Source organism: Haliaeetus albicilla, chromosome 8, assembly GCF_947461875.1.
Source record: "Haliaeetus albicilla chromosome 8, bHalAlb1.1, whole genome shotgun sequence".
Taxonomy (NCBI): domain Eukaryota; kingdom Metazoa; phylum Chordata; class Aves; order Accipitriformes; family Accipitridae; genus Haliaeetus; species Haliaeetus albicilla.
This window is the reverse complement of record NC_091490.1, coordinates 4,582,616-4,608,422: the sequence shown is the minus strand read 5'-3', so window position 1 is coordinate 4,608,422 and position 25,807 is coordinate 4,582,616. Positions and strand designations below refer to the sequence as shown.

General features: G+C 38.4%; 1 protein-coding gene across 19 annotated transcripts in view; it reads left to right on the top strand.

Moving 5' to 3' along the window:
- Positions 1–25,807, top strand: part of FGGY (FGGY carbohydrate kinase domain containing) — a 326,148-nt gene that overhangs the window by 214,717 nt on the left and 85,624 nt on the right. For all 19 annotated transcript variants that reach the window (XR_011325680.1, XR_011325679.1, XM_069788599.1 and 16 more), the window contains one exon: positions 21,807–21,922. Coding sequence is in view for 17 of the 19 variants with exons in the window: in XM_069788599.1 (XP_069644700.1) it covers positions 21,807–21,922 (116 nt within the window). In the remaining 2 variants the exon portion in view is untranslated. The remainder of the gene's footprint in view (positions 1–21,806; positions 21,923–25,807) is intronic.

The window sequence follows — 25,807 nt, the reverse complement described above, 5'->3', positions numbered from 1 at the left end:
GAGTCTCACTAATCCAAGGCGATGTGTCTTAATTTGACAAAGCAAAGGCTGCTTGATAAGCAACCCCCGCTACAAATGCTGTGAAACGGGGGTGTTTGTAAGTTTAGATTGTGGACGAGAAATGTGGTGATACGAAAGAAATCATCTTGTTTTCAGGTTCTTACTCCCCCAAGGCCAAAGGCAGGCTTGGCTCTGTTCTCCCCTGCAGTTCGGGCTGTGCAGTGGCTTGATGTGAAATTTGAGAAACATATGTAGTTTTCTATTTCAGGAAAATGATCTCAGGGATTGAATGTGTGTTTTGTTGGCTGTTAAGCTCTGATCTTGCCTAGTGTGGTAGTTTGAGAGCGTATGTATATGCGAGTGTGTGTGCGTGTGTGTCTGTGTGATGGTTAAGACATTCTCCAGTGCTTTAAAAAAAATAATCAGGGTTCATATATTCATTGCTGTTAAAGGTCTTATTTCTTCAGTCTCAAAATGCAACATCCTACATCATAAGAAACCTCTGAAATAAATATACTATGTACATCAGAAAATGTTTCTGTCTTTTATTTTTCCATAATAGTCATTAACATTTACTTGAGCTGATGAGTGGTACATACACAAAGTTTTCCATCGAAGCAAAGGAGCTGTGTTTAAACAGCCCTTTCATTGTTGATCCTGTGCAGAAGCAATATATATATATGAACACTGTAATTATTAGCTTTTCTGAGGGTCAGATAATCTCCCCTTCATAAAATTTCTAAAGAGATGGCTAGGAGTCTTTGAGATCCAGCTTGCTGACATGCTAACTAATGGTGGGACTCGATAACTGTGCTTCACTGAAGCTGGGGTGGTGGTGGGGGCGGAGTATCGAAGGAGGTTGTGGTGTTATGGCCTTAAATTCTGAGGAAAGACAAGGCAGAAACCACAGAGGAGCATGTTGTCTTTCAGTTCTCTTAATCTAATTTTTTTTTTACAATCAACTTGGTTCTCTTCAGAGATAGGTTGGGTGTTCAGAGGATGTATGTTTCCTTTGCATTAGCTTCTGTGAACGCCATCAGGGATCAGACCCTCATGGTACAAAGCATGTTATAAACAATCTGTCATCTTTGAACTCTTCCTTATGTGAAACACCATAGAAAGCCCCATGCAAAGCCCTTGTCCCTTGTGAGATTGGATCTCTGTTCAGCAAGAGCTGTGTAACAATTGCTTTCTTGCATAAATTTGAACCAGGTAAGAAAATAGCCATGTTTATGAACTCCTGGGTCATTTACAGCCCCAGCAGTGTTTCAGTGTGCACATATATAATTCATATATTCACAGTAAATTCTTAAAAACCACCCCCTGAAAACAATAACATTCCAGGAGTGTTCTCATCCAGTGAAGGAAAAGAAAGCTATGTAGTATGAAGTCTGCGCATTGTATGTGTACATATAGTGATTAAAAGTATTAAAACTCACTTAAATTTATTATTCCATAAGGAGCTCTTTTTTTTTTTTTGAAAACTTTACTCTTCTGTAATATCTTGCATATGAAAGAGTTTTAATAAATTCAGCCTTAAAATGCTGCTCTTAAGTAAGAAAGTGGCATTATTATTTTATATATGAGAAAAGAGCTGTATAATTTGAAGGGTAACGTTCTTCTAAGTGTTTAGCTGGGCATCCAGCTTTCTCTCTAACTTACGGTGAGAATTAGTTGTCCTATTCCATAGGCATTTTCACAGATCACGCTATAAATTATTTATTCTGGACCAATTCTTCCTCCAGACTTCCCAGACAAATGCTTTTCACCACTAGAGTGTTCCTCCTATCCCTTTTGCTGTAATACATGGCTGTAACAACAGTCTTGGCCTGGAAGGCAGTTTACTTACACGTTTGCTTTATTTTTGTTGGCTGGCTATCTAAATCTGTTTAATGTTAGTAACTTTCACTGGAAATTCTCATCGTGCTTTAGGATGACACTGATGGTGTCAGGGTTGATTTACATTATCTCTTTAAAGTAGCATTAGCTTACATAGGACTTTCTCTTATTTGTTTTAGCATTCATATTATCCAGAGAGGAGCCTTTTAACTGTGAAATGTAAATAACCTGACAACGAAGTCTTCAAAAGAAAATGATTCTTTGTCCATGGCAGTGATACCAATTTTGCCAACTCCGTAACCTTTAAAATAGTGTACTTTTATGCTTGACCTGTTATCTGCCTATAAAAATAATCTTAGATTAGTGATACAGTGCTTTCAAGAATGTGTCTAAAGAAAGCAGACACTTCTATATATGTGTTCTGTCATTTCTTCATTGTGGTAGACCATCTGCTGCTTTAACTATAAGTAAGATCTGGCTATTGATTTGGTATAAGTGCCTGGCTATGCCTTCTACTTACATTGAGATAGTGAACACTTCCACTGTAGCTTGTGAATTGATGTTGCCAGATAGTGAGCCCAATATTATATAAATATATAATGTGTTATATGAAATCACCAAGGATTTGTTTTTTGCTTCCCCTGTTCTTTATTCCAGTGCCATTCCATTAAGCTGCTCATTAGATGAAAGGTTGTAATTCAGTCTTCAGTGGATGAAATGTATATGTACTTATGGAATCAAAGACAGTCCAAGAAAGGTTGTTTATTTTCTTACTACCTTCTTTAATTAAATTTCGATGGTAGGATTCTGACTGTCTGACTTGAGAGAAACAGATGAAGCAATAATGATTGCACTGTGATACAGCAAAGATGACCGAAGTTATGCTTATTGGTTGTCAGACCCTGCATGCATAGGAAACTTAATTCTCCTGTGGATAGGATAGTTGAAATTCCAGATTCCACCATGGCTGTTAGTTTTATTTTAAAGTGAAGGGGGGAAGTTGTCTATTTTATCTTTTAATATCAGCTGGCTTCAGATGATATTTGGATTTTATATATATTTATTTGGCTCAGATTGCTCACATTCAGCTTTAAATTGCCTCTACAGCTGCAAATCTAAGTTAAAACCTGTGTTTGTCCACTTTATTTTAGTTCAAGTGCTCTCAGATTTGTCAGCCTGAGTTATGGGCTTGCTGGTGTTCTGTTATAGATGTAGCCTGGTACTCTCCTGAGTGGGGATCTGGAAACGACAAGCATTCCTCAGAGAGCCTGTCCCTGTGTTACTAAACAGGCTGCAGTCAGCTCAGAGCCCAGAGCTGTGGCTCTCCTGCCATCACTCCCAGGCTCCACATGCCAGTGGCTGTTTGTTAGAGCAGAAGGGAGTCTGTGGAAGGTGGCCTAGGAGCTGCCTCTAGTACCCACGCACAAGGAATTTTTGTCAAAGTGGGAAACAAAGTAGGAAAGCCCTTCATACTGCAGAAGTTGATTGGGAAAAACTTACCCAAGGATGTGCAAAGAGAGATATGCCTATTATATTCAGAGCCCTCCCTGCCCTCAAAACCCACTTGCATTTATGTGTATGTAGTACATGTTGTTAGGATGAAGGAAATAACTCCAACTTTCATTCACTGTAGTTTGAAATTTTTAAGATAATCTCCTCTCCTTTTCTTCCAGTGTAATTTTCCAAGGTAACTTCTTTCTTCTGAGGGATGAGGCTGGATCTGCACAATAAGGTGTTTTTATATTTAATTAAAAGTGATGGGGGGGAGGGAGAACATGCCACAAAATACACAGAAAACTGTTTTCCTGTAGTTTCCATCTTCTAAGATTCTCTCCATGAAGCTGTACTTGGGAGTTTTTGGTTTGTCGTTGTATATAATGTATCTAATAAAGGCTCTTTTGAGAAAAAGCAATATTATGATATAATTTTAGTTTCAAGAAGCAAATTCAGTGTGCTTCCTGTCTTAATGGAAAAAGTAGGTGTGATGTTGTCCTTAATTCCTTGAACACAGCATCTGTATGCGAGGCTGATGCTGCATAGTGCTTTCATCTCCCTATAAAGAAGGGAAAATGGGGAATGTGTAAGAGTGTGTTACACTGTTGATACCTCTTTGTATTTGCCCTTCATAAATAGTATCTTTCATATGTCATACTGGGTAATGCTTGTCCATGATATATATAATTTGAATGTGTATCTCAAAGACAAATTAGAGTTCTTTAGTGGTCACTATTCCCTCATGCTGATGCCCCAGTAACACCAGGTATGAATATAATGGGAGAGCTCTCTGGAGGGATTCCAGTTGGTTTCACACTTCCTGGTTTTGTATACTTTGTCCTGTAACAACTCTTCATTTTGTGTATAAGGACAGTTCATAAACAGATGTTGAATCTCAACATGGTGCCTGAAATTTCCTGCTATTTCTGACTTGCCTGTAACAACACAGACAGCCCTTATTTATACCACTTCGCTCCACTGGTAATCTAAGTAAATTTCCTCTTAACTCTTTCAGGTTATGTCTCTTTAAATGTGGATCAAAGGAAAGTTACACCTACTAAATATGTTAAGAGTCAAGAGATTTCTAATTGCCTAACCTATCAAGAGACGTATTAATTAATTAAAGTAGATGCTCATTTGTTTTGGCACAAACAGAATATCAGGGGGAGAAAGGAGGAGGGAGAGTAAAAAGAATTATGCCCAAAATGACATAGCACAAATTATCTTGTAACTATGATATCTGCTGTGCTGATGGAAATCACTTCAGGCTGATCTCAAAGTCTTCATCTGCTATCTTGTTTACTTGTTGGTTTATCTAAAAGGGCCTCTGTTTTTATGTATGTGTGTATGTACACACGTGTGCATAAAATAGGGAATACAGTTTTACCTTATTAAATTTGAAACTCTGCTTGGAGGAATATTGCTCAAGAAAACCACATCAGGCCAAGCTTTTGAAAATGCAGACTGGTTTAGAGAAAGCATTTTAATATATTGAAGCCTCAAGCCATCTACCTCTCTGCTCCTGAGAGCTCCACCTGAAAACTTCCAGGGCTGAATAATTTAAGGTTTGGGGTTTTTTAATCTTTCTGCAAGAAATACTAGTCTGATGTTTTATTTTCTTAAAGTCTGAACTCCACATAACTTTTTTTCAGAACTGTTTATCCTCACTCCAGACATGAACCTTGGAAAGGTGGCAGAAAAAACAAACAGCTGCTGTGTTTTTGGGCAGTCTGCATTCCTTTAAACTCTCTGAGATCAGACTTGTGCTGAGATTTTCAAATTATTTGTCCTAGGGCTTAACCACTTTCACTCCTGCTTAAAAGTCAGTTAGTTTGCCATACCGGTGCTTGTGAGAGCTGTCATGCAGAGCCTTAATGATTCAAGAACTATGAATATATGATGTGTTCTTAGGGCTTTTTATTATTGTTTCGTTCCAACTTCACCTACCTCCCTAATCATCTTTCCATTTTTGGACTCCAACCTTTTTTTAGCTTAAGCATTTTGCTTAAGATATTCTAGGGAATTTTGTTTTCATTTTGGTTTTGGGGTAAATTTGATGCATATAAAAATGTTATTAATGGACCAGGGTGGAGGTAATAAAAAAGATTGTCACATTCCCGAGACCCAGAGTCGGAAATTATCTTCTCCAAGCTTGGGTTTCTTTCCTTCACAAGTGGGAGGGGGGAAAGAGAGCCGTCGGTCCTGTGGCAGTGTTTTCTGCCCTCTTGGTCAGGTCTCCAAAATGTGTTCTGTGGACCTTGCTGTAAGAGGTGGAAGAGTCAGGATAATACAGGCTTGTGTGGTGAACTACTAAAAGCGTGTTTAATGGTCAGGGCCTTCGTGTAGGTTTGCCAGTCAGAGAGACGTGAGGGTGCTGCTTCTACTCGTGCCTTATAAGTAGCCTGAATCCCAAGCATGTCTTGCAGTTCCCTCGCTTTCCAATTCGTGGAACTTCCCTGAGTAAAGAGATTGGTAGTACCAGATCGCTGTTTTTGTGATATGGGTTAAATATATTGGGCAGGATGCTGAGACCAAACATGTTGACTAGCAACTAGAGTTAATGGAAAAACAAAGCAGTCAATCTAATTCTGAAGGACTTTTCAGTTAACCGTGTTCATTCTTTTCTCTGAGCCTTTTTCCAGCAAAGCCCTTAGGCACGTGCTTAAAGTTAAAGCATGTGCTTCAGTGCTTTGCTGGTCTGGGTCCTTTTATTTGCTATCCAAGCATGTTGGTATGAACAGGCTGTTGGTTGCATGAATGTTTGGGGAACTGTTCTTACACTGTTCATTTTTCTCCTCTAAACTTGTTGTTCACTTAGGGCCCAGAAAAGATACTTTGTAATTTCAGTATGACAGAGATAACGATTTGCAAACAGTCTGTAGGTTACTGATTGAGATTAATTGGCAATGATGATGAAGAAATTGTGTATTTGGAAAAATCAAGGTCAGTCCACCCAGAGAAGTTTTCACCTGATGTCTTGCTCCAGCCGAGTAATTTGACTGGCAGGACTTGCCATATGACAAGATCATCTTCAGACAGTTCAGGTACTGTGGATTTAGCCCATGGTATACATGTTATTCCTTCTTCCAGAAAGTTCTCTTTTAAGTAACTGCTGCCTTTTAGGTGTTGATTCCTGTTATTTTTTTGATCTGAATGTAGATTTCTTTCTTTCTTTCTTTCTTTCTTTCTTTCTTTCTGTTTTTCATTACTGCAGTCCAGCCTTGTGTATCTCTGACTACTGCAGGACAGCAGGTCTTGTGCTGTCCCTCCTCCTCATTATCATACCATCCATGGCAAGTCAGGACAGGAGAGCTCAGTTAAATTGAGACCTTAGGATTTCTGTCTCCATCTTGCAGCAGTGGAAGTTGGCCTTTCACCTCTAGAGCCATCTTAGAACATCAGTGAGTTAATTTTCTTTGTACTTTTCTTTGTCAAGGTGCAAACCACTTTACATTAAGGAAAACGGCTTAATTATGCAGAATGTACAGCCTGATATTGCTGACTTAATTGCTGGAGTTAGTAAGGCCTATCTATATAGAATAAGTCAAGCACAATCCTGCGGTTGCTTATGCAAACAAGTGACTTACATAAATGCTCCAGTCGATGTCAAAGATACTATTGGTTTGGGTCAGGTGACTCACACCTAAGTCTGTGTAGGACCAAGCTCACAGACAAACAGTGGTTTGCAAAATTGCATTTTAAAAAATTTGTTCTTTATTTCTCTTACATAAAAATGTACAGGCCTCCTATGAAAAGTGATCTTTTTAATTCCATCACTTAATTTGGTAAAAAACACAAATGTGGAAATTCTTGCTTTTTTTTTTTTCCATTAAAAACATGTAAAACATTAAAGAGGGAATAAAGCATTCTTTATTTTTTCAGGTAGCTAACATAAGGATTTTAAATTGACTTTTAGTCCATTCTTCTCTGTGCTTGCAGCATTTGCAAGTGTATTTTATGCAAGTATTGCAGTATAATTCAAGTATCGAGAAAGGGAAAGACAAATATTTCAGGGTTGTTAGAACTGCATGAAAGGGTTCATTAGAGTTTAGAATAGTGGTAAACTCCACCCTTCTGGTTCAACCGTCACCTTTCACAATGTTTAGTGTAAGGCAAGCTCAGGCATTACCCGGCTTACCTGGGAGGGTTAGCTCTGTCTCTGAGAGAGCTGTAGATGTTCATTCCCAGATGAAGTTGTTTTTAAGATTTAAATGAATGTAAAACCCATTGATGTCCACCTTCCTTGTGTAACAGGCTAAAGCATCTGAAATTAGTCTTTTAGCCACTCTTCCAAGAACCCGTGGGTTGATTTTGATTGTTAAAACAAGTCAAAGTGAAGGTTCATTTTGTCCAGTCTCTTCTTTTTTACAATAGCAGTAGTAATTGTTTCGGAGGAGAAAAAGGAGGGAGGAATCCTAGAATTGACAACGTTAGCTTCCTTCTGGGGATAGTTCTTTTAAATCATGCTCGGTTAATAAGGGTTTATGATGTTCCCTTATGTTATTTCTTTCTATTATTATGAGTGGAAGCAGTCTAGATATCCATGTAATGTAGTCTTTTTTTTTTTTTTTTCCTCTTAAGGTTTTGGTCCCAGCAATACTCATACCCTTTTTCAATTGCATAATGATTGCCTGTTTTGTTTCAATGAATGTATTGCTGTATTCTGAGGAATAATGGCGCTTGATTTATCTGCTCTGTAGCCTTCCTTATTTTCTGTATTGATCTCCCATTCCTCTCCCTACTGATGTAAATAAGCTGGTTTTTTCACTCTTACTTTATGGAAGTTTATGTGTCCTTTTACTCACTTCAGTTATCTGTTTCAGAACTCCTTGTGATTCCACTTGGTGGGGTTTTCTTTGTTTGGTTTGTGGAATCACACAGCTATCCAAATAATATTGTTGATCTTGCTTTTTGAGATTTGCTCCAAAGTTTGCCCTCTTTTTTACATGAATACAATTCCAAAGAACTGTAAACTCAAACCATTATCATTATTATTAAATATACTCCAGAATTAGGCGCAGATACTGCCATTTAAAAGATTAAAATACAAGCATACAATACAGCATATGATGTATGTGAAATGAGCCATCTTGCTTTTCCTTTGATTTAAATGCCTTACCTTAAAACCTAACCACCAAAAAAATTGATACTAAAGATGGTAAATTTTGACCAAATATATCTAGTATTTAGGAACAACTTGTGATTTTAAGAGTATACATTGACTGAACTGATTTTTGTGATGGGAGGTAACAGCACACCTCACTGCCTGTGCAGGAATCTCTAAGGTGCATCTTTGATTCAGTTGCACGTGGCAGCCGAATCCTGTCATCCTAACTTGAGTAAGACTTGAAGGTGGTTTGCCTGACTAAAGAAGGAAGGCTCAATGTTGGAGTTTAGCATGTGAAATCAGATCAGTCTGCATCAAAATGTAGTTATTAAAACTTTCTTTTATTGCAGTACTGTTGGCAATTTCCCTGCTTCTGTTCTGGTTTCACTTAGGCTTTGTCTGGCCGCAAGTGCATGACAGCCTAGGTTCCAGTTCAGCATAGTCTGACTAAGCTGGTAAAAACTCCCATTAACTCTACTGACGGTTCTTCAGGACTTTGTACTCACACATATGTTCAAGTACAGTGCTAGATTTGCTAGATTAGCCTTTCAACAGCTTTGACAATAGGAATAGATACATTATTTACTCACGAGTTAGTAAAATGTGTATTTATAGTGAACTTGTGAAGATATTTCTGGACTAATAGTTTCTCTCTCAAAATATCAATGTTAGGGTTGTAAGGGTGTTTTTTTTCTCACCACTCTAATTCTACTCAATTATATGAAGACAGCATAAACCACATCATGAAGTGTAGCATTGCTCATGTGGAGATTTGCTTTACTAGTCAGTGTATAGAGTGTCAGTGTCCACGTGGCTGCTGGCCAGTCATTGCCCTCAGCATCATGCCACACTTTCTAAACCACGGGAGAAGTCCACAATACTTCCTAAGTCTTTGTGCTCCCTAAACATGGACGTTGGTGGTGCATGTCCCTTGTTTACTTTTCATACAGTAGAAGGATAAAGTGTCATGGAGATAATAACTGCGGTCTTCCTATAACCTGCTGATGTCAATCCTGTCGAATATTGAAATCTATTATAATACAGCTAATAGATGTGAGGATACATGTGGCTGTTTGATGGCCAGCGGCCGAAGCACCAAATGGTCCTGGCAGATGTGTTGGGTGATGCACGTGTACATGTGAGTAGTGGTTTGCTGCCATTATTGTACTGGGAGAAATTTATGTTGCTGAAGGGAGTAATCTCACTCTATCAAAAGCCATATGGTGGTGAGGGAGCTTGCCTGAAACCTGACTTCCTTTTTCTCAATTACTTGTGCTCTTTGCTTAATCTTTTGACTAACTTCATTGAGTGTTTGGTGAAGCCTTGAACTATGGTAAATTTGCTCAAGCTTAGACTTCCAGAGGAAAACTGTACACTGGCTCTGTATACCGATACTTTCAGTTTTAATTGTGTAATAGTTTTAACTGCCTGAAGAAAGTAACGGGAGATGTGTTTTTAAATACAGGCTCTTAATTGAAATAGGTATTTGACTTCCTATTGCAGAGTAGTTTCCTTGAAATACTGAGCTTGAAAGAGTATGTTTGTCTGAATAAATTAAACTGAAACACTGCTGATGTTGCATAATGGCAGGAGGTATGTCCAGAGGGCAGGCTGCCGGACTGGAGCAGCTAGATATGTGGGCTTTATTTCCAGTTTTGCTTTTCATTTGCCTTGCCATTTTTGGATGATTTTTATAACCTCCTCTCTGCTTATTAAGCTTTTAAAACTTACAGTGATTCAACTTCATGTATGTGCACACTTTTTGTTACTGTCATATTTAAAGATGTAGACTAGCTGTGCATAGGAAGATTTTTAATATGTTCAGCATCTTAGTATCTGAATGGTGTCTTTCTGCCTGGGTCTCTAGACTGAGTCTCCGGAGTTCGAGATTCAATTCAGGGGTCTGAATGAGGTTTACTCTTTGACCCTTGGCCAAGTCACTCAATTTTTTTTTGCCTCTGTTTGCCATCTTTTAAGGGAATGGATTAATATTTCCAATCCCACATGCTATGTCTGATTTGTCTAGACAATACATTTTTGTGTCTAGGACTGTGTCTCATTATGTGTTTTTCAACAATGCCGAAGACAATGGGCTTGAATCTTGGTTGGGTGTCTGTAATATAATACAGAATGAAATTAATAAAAAAGCAAGCAGTCTGCTGAGTGTTTGCTTCCCCTTGCCTCATGACATGGTGAGGTGTACGTGGGTGGATAAAATATTCTTATTTTGTACTTTCTGGTCCAACTCAATGTGTTTAGCTAAGTGCATCCCTGGTATGAATCCACTGAAATTATTGGATGTACACAAGGGATTAATCTGACTCGGTATGTTGCACTTGAGACAGTTGGTTCCCTTCAGGTCTGATGATATAACTTTTTCTAGGAAAACTAAATTTAAGAGTATAAGTCTTTAAATCTTTTGATCGTGTGTTCCTAAAGAGAAACACACTTTTTTTTTTAATTGGACTCTGTTACAAATAGTAAAAGAAACATCATCTCATTGTAGTTAGTGTGATTCACCTTCTGTTGTATGACTTTTTTTGACATTTGCAGTGTTTGATGCATTTATTTATGTTTTTTAAAGGACGGGTTTAAATAGATTACAGCAAACAATTACAGACAGGTACATTCTCCCAATCCAAAGTAAATATCTGTATGTGTATAAATACATGTGTGTGTGTATTTATGAAAAAGTAAAATGTGCCAGTTTTCTTACAATATTTATATATCAAATGCATACTTTCACATCTCTGGCAAGATATACAGAAGTTACATTTTTTAAGGTACCTCATCCAACATAGCATTTTATTTATGTGGGTTGATCCTTAGAGTCCGAGTGTCACAGAAGTGATTTTCCCAACAGTCATTAAGTTCAGGGTTTATCTGTATAATACAACATCAGTCTCATACCTTTTCTGGAGTACAGGAAACATCTACACTTTATAATTCTCAAGAGAGTTCTGTGCTTATTGTGGTGGTAACTGGAGGTCACTCTTAACTCTGGTTGGCATGGTCAGTAGGTTGATACCAGAGTTTAAAGCACTTTGCTGCTTTGAAACCTTGTGCTGCTATGCAGTCTTTGAAAATGATCCTATTGTTCTTTTTTTTTTTTTTCCCTCTTTCAAAGTGACACTCAGGATTTAAATATAACATGGAATCTTGTCGGGGAGTGGCTGTAATCAGCAGATATTAGTTATAGATGTGGATGTAGAAAATTGCAAATATGAATTGTGTTTTTCATACAATAAAATTATCCCTTTAAGTAAGCAACATATTTGCTTAGAAAATTCTGTGATTTAAAAAGCCAGCCAAAAACCTCCTAAGTGTTACAGCATGAACACCAAATACTAGAGCGAGACTTGAGTTAATTATTCCTTTTTCCCCTTTACAGAAATAATTTTAACCTTTTGATTTACTGATTTATAGACTTTCTTTCCTGCTCGCTGATTGTTGCTAAGAGCTGTTAGTGGGACTTCAACACACACGCATGGTGGTATGTGTTCAGAAGAGTCAAGAGTCCTGCTTCTACATGCTGTATCCTGACAAAAGACCTAAAAGCCCATGGTAATACATCTACCTTGAAATGCCTCCTCTCACTGAGGTCCTGGAAAAAATCTGCAAGGAAACGATGTTATGGTTATAGAAGAAATTTTTTTTTGATATTTTCTTCTGGATATTGTCAAGAACTTATATAATACTGAAATGGTACTGGCCAGGAAGAGGGCATGGAGACAATATTTGTGAAGCATGCTTAGCCAGTGCTTTTCTTCACGTTGTGCAACCTTTGCCAGAGTTGGAGCTCCTACTTACAGCATGAGAAAACCAGTCGTGGCCATATCTGGCTGTTTTGCCTGCCTTGGGACAGCTGCCCTTTGAGACATAGCGGCCATTTTTGTGCTTGGATCTGAGCAGTGATGAAGTCTGATCTAATACCTCACAAGTTTGAAAGCGAAACTCTCCGTTTCACCTCAGTGGAAACTGGGCAAACCCCATTACCCCTTGCAGCCCCATGCATTTCCTTGTCTGATAAATAAGTTTTGAAGTACTGGTGTAATGCTTGCGTCTGTTGGTCAATGGTTTGGTGGATACCAGTCCCTCAAGGGCTGTGATGTAGCTGCTGTTCCCTAAGAGCTTTCCTCTTACATAAGAGTACGTTAATCTTTCATGGACTGTGCTTTGGCAGGGAAATTTACAGTAGAGGAAGGGAGACCTGTTTTACGTTTTTAAATAAAAGCTGTGCCACCAGTCCAGTGAGACTTCTGACTTTCTAGATGTGAGGCCAACAGAGCTGCTGAATACAAGTTCACAAATTCTTAACCCAAAATTTAGTCTTGTTGATTGTGAAAGAGTCTGTTAGGACCATACATGTTCACTGAGTCAGCAGTGTTCGGGGGAAAAAAATGGAGGGAATGGTGAATCTTGTCAAACAAATACTTTAAACACATATTTTAAAGAAAACCTGGGACATCTTTAGGCCAAATGTAGTACTTCAATGTAAATTTTTTGCAACAAAAAATAATTTAGCTTAAAAGGGTTTGGAAAGGTACTATATGGTGCCGTCGACAGGCTGGAGGGAAGGGATGCCATCCAGAGGGACCTTGACAGGCTTAGAGGTGGGCCTATGCGAATGTCATGAAGTTCAGCAAGGCCAAGTACAAGGTCCTGCACGTGGGTTGTGGTAATCCCAAGCGCAAATACAAGTTGGGTGATGAGTGGATTGAGAACAGTCCTGAGGAGAAAGACTTGGGGGTGTTGGTTGATGAGAAGATCAACGGGACCCAGCAATGTACATTTGCAGCCCAGAAAGCCAACCGTATCCTGGGCTGCATCAAAAGAAGTGTGACCAGCAGGTCGAGGGATGTGATTCTCCCTCTCTACTCCACTCTTGTGAAACCCCACCTGCAGTTCTGTGTTCAGCTCTGGGGCCCCCAACACAAGAAGGACATGGACCTGTTGGAGCAAGTCTAGAGAAGGCCACGAAGATGATCAGAGGGCTGAAGCACAGGCTGAGAGATTTGGGCTTGTTTAGTCTGGAGAAGAGAAGGCTCTGGGGACACCTTAGAGCAGCCTTCCAATACCTAAAGGGGACCTACAAGAAAGATGGGGAGGGACTTTTTACTGAAAGAGGGTAGATTTAGATCAGATGTAAGGAAGAAGTTCTTCACTGTGAGGGTGGTGAGGCACTGGAACAGGTTGCCCAGAGAGGTTGTGGCTGCCCCATCCCTGGCAGTGTTCAAGGGCAGGTTGGATGGGGCTTTGAGCAACCTGGTCTAGTGGAAGGTGTCCCTGCCCATGGCAGGGGGGTTGGAACTAGATGATCTTTAAGGTCCCTTCCAACCCAAACCATTCTACCATTCTATGATATAGGTATCATCATTAGCTTCAATGTATCCAGTTTATAGGTCACGAGCTGTTCACTGTCCTTTGTGTTGGTGACTTTGTGGATTGGTATCTTCTACCGAAGTTACACACTTGTAGTAAAAAGAAATCTCTTCTACTAAAATTTTATTTTTTGAAACTGAAGACCTGTTTTCTGAGATTCAGTTTTCCTCATGGTGAATTCAGTACTGATGATGTTTAAAATGAGCTGATGAAGACTTCTAAAAAAAGGAAAAAAAAAAAGGAAAATCCCAAATAATTTTTGGAACATTAACACTTCAAGGTTGAAATCTAGAGTTTAATCCTATTTCACCTGTGAAATATGACAAAATTACCGTTGACCTTAGCATTAACAAATATTAGCACTTCATTGCATCATACAGAAGGAAGGAAATTCATCCTAGAGTTCTATATATATACATATGTATTTATATTACATATCTTTTTTTTTTTCTCTGCAGTTGTAGTGAAGATTTCAAAGTGTGGAGAAAGCTTTGCTTTTGCTGTGATATTTAACGTCTTTAGAAAAATATAAATGGCAGTCAGACTAGTTTTTATTATTTATGATAAATGTAAGTGTTATCCGGAGCATAGAAAGGATGAAGCTAGTAGAACTGCCAATGCTGATTACCCTAATTTCTTTGCTACCTTTATTGGCTAGGTTTAAGTCCTCAGACATGCAAAGACTGAAAGTTGAGGCCTCTGAGTGCAACAGGAATGTGTCTGCTAGTTGTCCCAAACAGGCTCCCCCACCTGTCTTTTTTGTTTGGCATGTTTAATGTTTTGGTAGAAGAAGAAAACCCTTTTCAGTCAAGAGTCGTATTGCACTGCTGTACTAGGACAATGGGTTTGGGCGGGCAGGAATTTCGTAGGCTTTGGGTCAAAGGCAATAATAATAAAAAGTGGTGTGTTGTAAGTATTAGGAACTTGGGATTTGCACGGTTGGGTGGATGGAACAGACCCTGACATGTTTTGGTTTGTGTACATGCAATTAAAGAGCTGTTGAATAGATGAAATGAGTAAAATGCAGACAGTGTATGTGAAATAGAGCACACCCAGACTTACTTGGCCCTGTGGTTTAAAACTAATCTGTCTGAGAGATCTACTGTAGTAACTGAGTGACAACAGGTGCAGCTCTTCTTACACTGCTGTGAGCTCTTTGATTCTTTTTAGCAAATGCTTAACATGGGCTGCATCTCATACTTTTTATACGTTTCAAGACTAAATGACTAGGTGTCACATTTTTTCTCCTATTACTGCAGAAGTAGTCCCTTAGGACAACTTGCCCTCTTCCTCTCCCATTTCCCCCAAAGCAGCCAAATATACCAAGCAGGCAGAGGCATTGGCATGACAGGTATAAATACCAGCGGTGTAAGTGGATCTAATAATCTGGTTCTATTTCAAAGGTCATGTATTAATGTATATGGCATTAGCCATAATGGAGCAGAGAATAATTACATGTTTCCTATTGCTCTGTGATGGCCTCTGCTGTATTTCAGGCTCTTGCAGTACCAATGCCCAGTTCTGTTTAATATAAAGCTTGAATGCTGGGAGTATGTGTGCTGTGTCTTAATTTTTTGTCTGGAACATTTTTGCAAAAACCACAGTCAGATCTGTGACTGTGTTAGAGCGGTGAATTGCTCGTTTTTGTAAAAAGCCTCGAGACTGTGGGGTGCATAATTTGGGAGGACATTGACAGCTTCCTCCAGATGTCAGTATGTGGAGAAGTTCACTTGAGCAGAACCTAAGCCCTGGTTTTCAATTTGAATTAAAAATCTGTTTTAAATTTAAAGTTTACAGAACAAAAGGAAAAACATGTTTGATGTTGTGACAGTCACACTCCATTGTTTCAGGTCTCCTTCTTGCCTTCAGAATGTCATATAGCTTTCTTAGTTCTCTGTTCTTTGTAGCTTTAAATAAATTTGGCCAACAGACCACAGAAAGTTACTTTATTCTACTGCACGCTATCCCTTTGGGGACCTAACTATACCCTATCCTAGCTTCTCTAGGACTTAGCTTTGGTACAGTCCTCAGCAGGTACAGTTGGTTTTAGCTCATCACCACCAAGTCACTCTCAGTATGACAGCCAGGTTGCAAGGACGTTTTTCGTGGAAGTGATCCATTGAACATATTTTGTGATTAAACTGTTACACTGTTAACGATGCCTGCAAAATTAATTATGTTCATTAGTTTAAATTCATTTCTGAGCAGTTAGGATGAATGAAGCAGATCCTTTTGCTTTGGAATCGAGAGCAAAACTTCCATTCCCTTCAGGATGGTCAAGACAGGGTTCTCTGCCTTTAAAGCTGGTAGCTGACTCATTTTCCAGGCTAACTAGTATCGTACCAGCCCTCTTGAATGAAAGGTCATGTGTAACTGCCTTATAGGGTCACTTTTCAGGGAAAACCTGTTTATTTTAGTAATTATTTTTGATAGTAGGACTTTTATATTAACCTATACTCAAAATTAGGATGACTTCCAGAAGACCGCTGCAGTTATGGAATATCCCCCCAACTGTATTTTGTTGTCAAAGATAGCAGGTATTCTCCCAGGCAGGGCAGAATCTCTGCAGAGTTGGGAGTCATGTCTGTGCTTGCTTTATCCCTTTTGGGGTGTGGGAGATGGTGTCAGCAAAGAACAGACCAAAGCGTAAAGCTCTGGCAACTCTTAAGTAGGTGTGGAGAAGTTTGTTTTTTTTTTTTTTTTTTACCTTTATCTTTTAGATACATTTTTATGCAGATAACTAAGACCATACAGTATTTCCCATTTTTTAATGAGTGTATCTGATTTCCTTCTCTCTGAGAAGTACAACAGAGTGAGAGATAATACTCAGAATGGGTAGACAATGCAAGAAGAGCCACATACCAACTAACTTTGAGCGCCTGAATTGCTTTGGCCATGAGTACAGTTGTCCGGGATCATTTTGAAGGTTAGTGGGGGCAAACAGTTGCTTCCAGACAGCATTTTGGGAATTATAAGTGTGTGTTCAATCACTACAGACTCCCTGAACCTCATGATTTTCTTATGAGGACATACTGCTGGTGGGTTTTTCAGAATGCTGAGATTCTGGTCATACAGGACTTCAGCACATCCACAGTCTCAGCAAGAGATGCGCAAAAACTCAGAGCCAGACAGTAATAGAAAGGATTGTGTAATGCACTCTGCCCAGCCAAATCTACTTTGTAATGAATGTGGCAGGGATTTTTTTTTTTCTTGAGGCTGTTGGATGCAAGCAGGATCCTATAGTTCTTTGTAGACTAGAATTTGTAAGAAACTGTAAACATAATCATGTTCCTGTTGAAAATCTGGTTTAAATAAAATAAAAATTTTCCATGCAAAAGGGTTGTTTTTTCAGTAGAGTATTCTAAGCAAAACTTTTTGTTCTGAACAAAGAAAGGAAATCTTTCATTTCATTGTATTGGGAATATGCTTGAGGAAAACAGTATTCAAATTCATGGTATTTCAGCCTAGCTAAATATGGCCTGTGCTACTGAGGGGTTCTGCTCCATGTCTTCGCAAGTCGTGCATGAGATTAGGCAGTCAGGAGAGGACTGTTGCCTAGACGATTGCCTATTAACTCAGCACCTTTGAACCCAGTCGATCCTGGTAGTGAAGTAAGGGGAACATTTGCTTCTATCCATCTGGTTCATCCAGCTTCAGCTAGTGCAAGTCTGGTGTTTATGGCCAAATAATTGAGGCGACACTGCCAAATAGTTTGGAAAAAAGGAATATACCACAGTGAATATCAGTACTGTTTCTGTTTAATATCTGCCCTTCATCCCATAAAATTTAGGAGCTGCTGTGAAATACAAAATTTTCTAATAGTTGAGGCTTTCTTTGTAGGTGTAATGATTTGGGTTCTTGGCTTCCTCTTTACCATAATATCTTTCTGGATACAGTTTTTCCAAGTTAAGAGTTGTGCTATCGCTTTCTCAGGGTGATACTCTGGAGGAAAATTTCTGAGTGATTGCCCATAAAGCTAATATGTATCTCTGCCATTGGTATTCAAAGGTGAAGAACCATGAACAAACTGCTCGCTCTACATGTGCATGCAGCTCTCCAGGATATACAAATTGAGCAGCTGCGTGTAATTATTAGAGCACTTCATCAGGTAAGTGGCAGGGATTTGAGTTCAACACCTCCAGGTTCTTTTGAAGCATATAGTGAAGTTAATCTGTCGTCACAGGCATCTCAAAGAAATCCTTTTTTCTTGAACTATTATCTAAGAGACCAGAATGCCTTTCTGCAGTATAATATTTTCTCTTAGATATTAAGGATTTGTATAAAGCTATATTGTTCAATTAAACATGTACTTTTCATGCGGCAATTGAGTGGCAGCAAGGGTGGAATAAGGAGCTTAAATCCCAGCGAAGTGTAAATGCTCAGACTGCGTTTACAACAAGTGTTTTGAGGTTCTTGTTGTGGCCATGAAAATAAAAACCTACCAACATAATGCCTTAGTATTTTAGCTCAGATTTGAAGTTGGTCTTCATATCAGAACCTTCCACTTACAGATCTGCCAGTTAATTCATTTGGAAAGAGGTGTCCTTCCTAGTTCATGTGTTCTATATTGCATTAAAAATTCAACCAGAAATCATCTATTTATCCTTCTTCTCTAAGCACTTCGCATTTATAAATCTACACAAGTAGGATGAAAATGCTTACAGCCCCATTGCCGTTTCATACTGGAGTATGTTCAGTCCAGCCATATCCAGTAAGAGAGCCGTGATATGCTGGAATTCGGTGGGTTGACAAGGGCCGGTCTGTCCTCATTCACACTGTTTCAGTGGACCAATATATGTAAATGTGGTGTTCCTCAGAGTGAACTGTATGGAAGAATTGGCCCCTGTTTGAGTCCAGCAAGGCTGCTCCAGTTTCTCTTTGGATAAACATGGAGACTTAAAGGGAGTTGCTTTGTGGTCTTTGAAAGTGGGGAGCCATGACATTTACCTCTCATCCTTAAAGCATTTTTTAGGGTGTGCAAATAGTTCATAGCATTGATCTGATTAGAAAAATACACGTTCAGTTCTGATGATAATTTGTTATGATTTGGTATTCACCATATCTGAGAAAACTTGATGCATTATTGTTTCAGTCTTTATGTCTAAATTTTTCCTAAAGTGATGAAATGATCTTTATTTCAAATACCCTGTCTTTATTTTTCCTTTTAATGAGAGGTTTGAGCTGATTTGGGGAAAATGTTTATTTTTTCCCAGTATTTTCTTCAGCCTAGAATTTATTTATTCACTCAGTTTTTGTCAAAGGTCCTAATTAGATTTCTGTGTCTGGCTTTTAAATCCTTGGAAATTGGAATTTCTTATATCAACATTGTAATTGCTGTAGTTACAGGTCATGTGCTTTTCTGTTTTCAAACCAGACACCGAATTGTAATTGTCTGATTTATTCTTAAGCTGTTTAAAAAAAAAAAAGGCAGCGGGGGGGGCAGTGTGTTCAAAATTGTTTGAAGAGTAACCCTGAAGTAATCTTCACAGTATTTATAAGGATATAAATAGTTATCTCTATTTCTTCTTTTCCCCAAAATGTGTAGTGTTAATAAATTCTCTCATTGCAAAGAGCAAACAATGCACCTTTATAAACAGTGGGATTGTGAATGAACATCACCAGTCCTCTGGTTGTAAAACCATGGTCACTCCAAAAGAACAGGATGAAATGAAACATGATGCATTTAAAATACACATTTCTGTCCTGGATGAGAAAATGGGAGTACAGGGAGTCCATATAATCATCTGATCTTCTGCTCAGTGTCACATAAGAGGATTTACACCAAGGGTAGTGCATTTAGCTGTCCCACCTTGTGAGAATCCTGCCCTCCGTTGTACACCCTTGGTTCTCGTCATAAACCCCCATGAATCCGAGTTCCAGATAGTTTTCCAGCTGTGGGGAAAGGCTCTTCCTGTTCTAATTTGGCTTTATTGTGCGTACAGTATGATTGTCTAGAAGCCTTAGCTTTGATTTCTAGACAGTAAATAAAAACAGCATCACTTTTTCTGTCCTGTTTGCTGATTTCTTTGCTAGTTTCTGTTGCTGTGTTTTAATGGAGGAGAGGCACTCACTGCTGCTTTATTTGTGGCGTATTTCTGTATAAATGAATGGGGAACCATGTCAAGGATGTTTGTCGAGCTTGGAAGTAGCAGAATCCATTCCCTTAGTGGCCTCTTTTTCAAAAAGACCAGATCCTGTATTATTTACTGTATGCATTTTGCTACAACTGTAAAATAAGCAGCTCTGCTTTGCCTAGATAGGAAAAGTGCACTGCGATCTGTACTAGCAGCAAGTACTTTATGCGAAGTTTTGTCTCTGCCTTTGACTGAGTGCTTAGTATTTTGAGGGTCTGGGTGGGTTTGATTGTGTTTTATAGGTACGTGTTGCAGGCGCTGATATGATTGGGATACCTCCCTGTGCCTGACTATCAGCTATTCTTATTTTTAAGTTTCCTGAAGGCAGCAGTCTTCCTTCTTTGTTCAGTAATTGTACCTTGCTGTAGATGGTGGGGTCATTGTCCAGCACTGGTTTTCCTAGGCGTTGTGGTAATGTAAGTAACAATACGTAATACAATAGTAAGACTTTTAGTTTAATTCTCCTTATTTAGGTCCCTAGGTAGTTCACCTGGATGAAAGGGAGGGTTTACTTTAACTCAAAAAATATTTTTTGTAGACAGGAATTTTGTTTGGATTTTACTTATGCAAAACTGAAAGAAAAAGTCAAATGCTTCAGTAAAATTCAGTTTGCTTTGAAGATACATGTTCTAATTGTAACAAGAATTGTAAAAAGAATATGTCTGTGAAAGCACACCTTGGCTAAAAATGAGTCACAAATAAGCTGTCTTGTAAGACATCAAAGAAAATCCATCTCTGAAATGGCTTTCTCTTGGAGAACAGTTACGATGTTGTGTTGCCCTGAGATACATCCAGGATGTCTTGCACTTGATGGTACGGTAGTATTCCCAAGACAACAGGCAGCTGAAATTTCAGTACTATTTAGCATTTTTAATACCTTTTAGTTCATTGACTTTTCAGGCACAATTAAATACTGATCTTCTGAGATGGTTCTTAGTGTTCAGACAGAAAACTGTAATACTAAATCTTCAGGAATGTTATTTGTATTTTGTGGGGAATGAGAAGTTGGGGGTATGGAACGTTTTAGGAGAAAAACATTCTATTTGCTATGGTAGACATTTCTGCAAGTTCTCTTGTCTTTTGTTTATCTTCTGCTCCTGTAGTCTGCTCTTGTGATGCTGTACTGTTACAGTGGAGTTCAGCATCAACTTATCAGGAGTGAGACTTAAAACAAGAACTTAATATTGCACTCAGCTGCATCATGGCTAATGCTGTTTCAGCATGTCACCAAATTGTCATCAGCTTCTGCTGAAATACAGACCTAATGGTAGTGGTACTTGAACCCATGCTGTGCAGAAGCTCTGGTAGTTGGATGTGATTTTGCTTGTACACATTCACCTGATAAAGGTATTTTGTACCTGCAGGTACTGAAGCAGTGTCATTTAACCTAATTATTGGTGCATATATAATCTCCTATAAACTGTAATTCAGCTTGAACATAAATAATAGTTTTTCTAAGGACATACTGTCTGCAAAACGTTGCTATTTAGGTGCAGCCTGGAGAAGCAGGAATCTTTCTCTCAGCTGCTTGCTGAAGAGCTGTTATGTTCATGCTATGCTGTCTTCTGGGCATATGCATGGCCTGTTATTTGACTGATTTATGCAATGAAGTGGCAAGACTAGGAGCTGTTTCAGCAGAGAAGAATCTTAAACATAAGGTCCTTTTAAGGTATCTCAACATGTGCACTCCGAACAGTAATCAGTTTGGTTTTTTTTAGTGTTAGCATTATGCTTGGATTTTTTGACCAGTGAATGAAGAGATCATTGTGCACAAACTTATTTCTAGTCACAAGTTTAAAACCAAATGTGTTCATTTTCCTGATTCTGTGCCTATATTGTCTGTTTTCTAGGTCCCTCTGTACAGTAGTGTGCAAGTGGACATACACTTCAGATGGAGGTTGGGATGACAGTTTCTGGAAAATGATTGGTTTGGAAGATTTGGTGAAGGATAAGTATGAAAAAATAGGTATATCAGGGGTTGTTTTGTTTTATACATCTACATATGTATGTATATATAAAAAGATATATACATATAAAATGTCTTTTGCTGTATTATTGTGAAAGTCAGCAGATATGTAGCAGGACTTGATGAAGCTTCAGATGGGTGGGTAACAAGGCTGGATGCCCATAGGTAACAGCTTTCCTAAGTACGCTTTTTACTTTGAATTTTCATGAAAAACTGTGTTTAAATTTTATATCTTCTACCCTTCTGAAGGGCCTAGGTAGCTTTTCAGTACTGCTCAGCCTCAACAATAGAGAAGTAAATGGGAGTCTCAGCAACTGATTACATGAAGGAAGCACCAGTTATGGGAATATTGGATAGCAGGCTACAAAAAAAAAGCCACAACGTAGTAATTTATAGCTGTTACTGATAGCACGTTTTGTGACCTGTGCCAGTCTCCCTTACAGTAATTTTCAAAAAAAGTGCTACTTCTGCTTGTTATTATCTTTATACTGTTTTTTTTCACTCTCTTAGAGCCTAAGTTTAATTAGAGTGGTAGCCTTGCTAATAGCAATTCCTACAGCAGATATTCATTAAAAGTCCATAATGTTAATATACCAGAAAATTTCCAGGATAACTTTATTAGACTTTCCCTGTTAAGTTAATGGACTTTTAATGGATGTCCTAAGCAGACATGTCATTAACAAGAATATTACCAGACATGAATTAAAATATGCTCATTCATCAAAGTTAATTATCTGAAATTTCCTTTGATTTTTTTTTTTCTTAATGTCTAGCACTTTGAACAAGTTCGTACAGCAGTTTAAATGCAGCAACATGAAATGGAAATGGCGAAGGGAGGACTGTAGTGAAATGAAATGTAATGAAATCTATAAACTTTTCTGATCATCACAAAATATACTCTTAAATCATTTTCAGGTTATCAGAAAATTATACTTGAAAGCTTCCTTGAATAGATTTCAGCTTTTCCCCCTGCAACTGCAACTGCTCATGCAAAGGTATAAAACCTACTAGGAGTATTAGGCTTTTAGCTTCCTGAGGTTTTAGTTTGAATACAATTCTTACAACATCTATCACGTGTGGCTTTTAGCAAATCTTCAACAAGTTAAAATAAGGCTTGCAATAAATACATGTTTTTACCAGAAAATTGAACATCTCAGCAGCTGGTGGTCTCATGGAAGAGTATTTTTAAGATAAATTATTTATGAAGTGTAAGCTAAGGCTTTAATACAATATTTATGCAATGCACTTCAAGGACAGTGCAAAGCAATTTGCCATTTTAAGTAACTAAACATACATGTTTTAAATGATAAAGTAGCCATTAATAAAAAGAGTCTTTTGTTGTGATGGAAGCCTCATAAAACTAATCTATATTTGGCTCAACATTTAGCAAGACAAAAATCATTAATTTCCAATATCAGGCTTACATTTTCCTTAAAACACAATGTTTACAAAATAAATCAGTAAATTAACTTCTGTTGATAGGTGTCTCTTGCAAGACAAAAATGTTTTCCTGAGTTAATGGGGAAAGTGTCTAGTTCCCTGGGCAATTGCATTGATTTTCAAGAAATGAACCACAGCATACCTGGGTGCGTCTCAGCTGGAGTTGGAGAAGCAGAATCCGACCTCCAGAAATGCACCAAACTGTAGGCTAGAACTTGAGGCTTCTGAAGAGCACATACTTTTACTCACCTTGAGAAATCCTTTGATTTTCAGATTCTTGGGGTGATTACCTTATGTGTATCCAAAGTGTAAGACACTTTCTGTTTTGCATAATAATGCTGAAACCTGGCCTTAGGAAGAATATATGCTTATTTACATGACCGTTTGTCTAACCTTGCCTTTTTTTAAAAAGGAAGGTGTTACATTCATTATATTTAGCTGTGTGATAAAATCACAAAAAAGCAGGGCAGTGACCTTCATTCATGTGTTTATGAAGAGGGAGTAAGGAGCTCTCTGTATGGATATGGAAACCAGATAGCAACTACTCCTTCATTCCTTTGAGTTTAACTTCTAAACTGTGCCTATTGGAGTCTCTTGGAAGGGTTTAGCTTCAGAGGGAGACAAAAAGACGGCAAAAGAAAGCAACTCAGTCCCCGCCTAGAAGCTACTTAACAATGCTGAGGTCTGTGCTGCATGCTGTGGAAGTGCTTTGCTTTCTGCCACCCCTAATCTTGTCAGTGTCCCTGTACATGGGAAAATGGGAATGGTAACATCATTCCTATGAAGGTTTGGGGGAGTTTGCTTGTTTTAATGAGTGTTCAGTGTTGTTGGACTTGAGAAGAGCATTCTGAATAAGCTCAGCTTTCCTTTACTTAATTTAAATTAATCAGGACAGTGTAGATCCACCTCCCGGGAAAGTGCCATTCAGTCACTTCAGCAGCGTTGGTCAAACTGCTGCTGGAACAGTCTTGTATAGTGGAAGATTCCTTCCTACCAACTCCCAAAGTGTCGGCATTGGTGGTGAGGCACCATCACTGCATAGATCTCTCCCAGGAGCCCACAAATGCTACACTGGGCACAACGAACACAGGATCACACTTTGCACAAACTCAGCTCAGGCTATATTTATAATATTGTTTCAGGGTGCTGTCCCGTAAGTGAACAGTCTCAGCTGCCGTTAACTTCAGCACATTATACATAAAGGAAGGCAGTTTGTTTAAGTAACTCATATGGACAAACAGTCAGAGTGTGTGCTTCCAGGAGGCACGTCATAGTGTGCTACGGCTGACAGAAAAGAATTCGAAGCAGTAGACTTAGCTGGCTGGCAGATTAAGGAACTCAAAATTGCCAGATAACCTAGGTAGGAGTAGGTTGAAGGAAGATTGTACATGGTCAAAACCCCCTCCTAAAATGAAAACAAAACCAAAAAGCTAACAAGTCTGAAGTAATTCTAGTGGAATTTCCTTTTCTGTTCTCAAGCTTGTTCAAGTCCATGTATGTCTGCTCAAGGTTTGTTTAGCTCAAATACAAGGATGTATTTTAAAGCTTGCACATTCCCCTTGTGAAGAGAGATAATAGTATTTTTCTCACATATCTCTCCTAAAAGATTAGCAGGCTCTGAGTTATCATTTCTTTCTAAACAAAGCAAAATGTCACAAGATAAAATTAGCAAAATGTTCTTACTGTAACAAAAGTAAATACATAGTTTACCAGTTTAAAGTAGGCAGAAAAGCTATGTGTTTATTTTAAATCTCTAGTGAAATCATTATTGTTTTCAATCAGCGGGAACTCTAGATGAATGATTATGACTAGACTTATTTTTTGAAGTAGCTTTAACTTTCATGACACTGGAAATATGTAAAGAAATTACCTGTGAACAACTTCTTTAACGTACATATTTCTTTATTCTGATAAATATACTTTTAAACATCACTTTTAAAATGTCTTGCCCTTTAACAATATATTTACTGTAATCAGAGTGATGCTTGTGGTTCCAGGTAGTATACTTCTCTTAGTTTCAGTTTAACTTAACATATGACCTTGTTGATAAGGGAGACCCTCACATCTGACCTTTAGGATCTTCTACAGACCTTTCCCACATCAAGGCGTGGTTTCACATGTGAAAATTCCCAGGCCTTTGACATTTTACATTTCTCAGAGCAGACTAACCTTTCAGGGAATCCACATAAGTTATTTGTGGTCCCTTCTGTATATCGTGAATTTACTGATCACGTTTGTGAAGATAAAGAGTGTTGTCTGGAGATATTACAAAATTTACTGATCCCATTAATTTGCCCACCAAGAGAGTAGAGGATGGCTTGTACTCAAAACCACTATGAAAGTGTTGTGTACTGCAGGCATTAGCATTTATCTGCTGTGGTGAAAAGCACATGATGAGTATCTCTTTGTGGTATTATAAAACCTAGAAAGACATTAACAATTCCG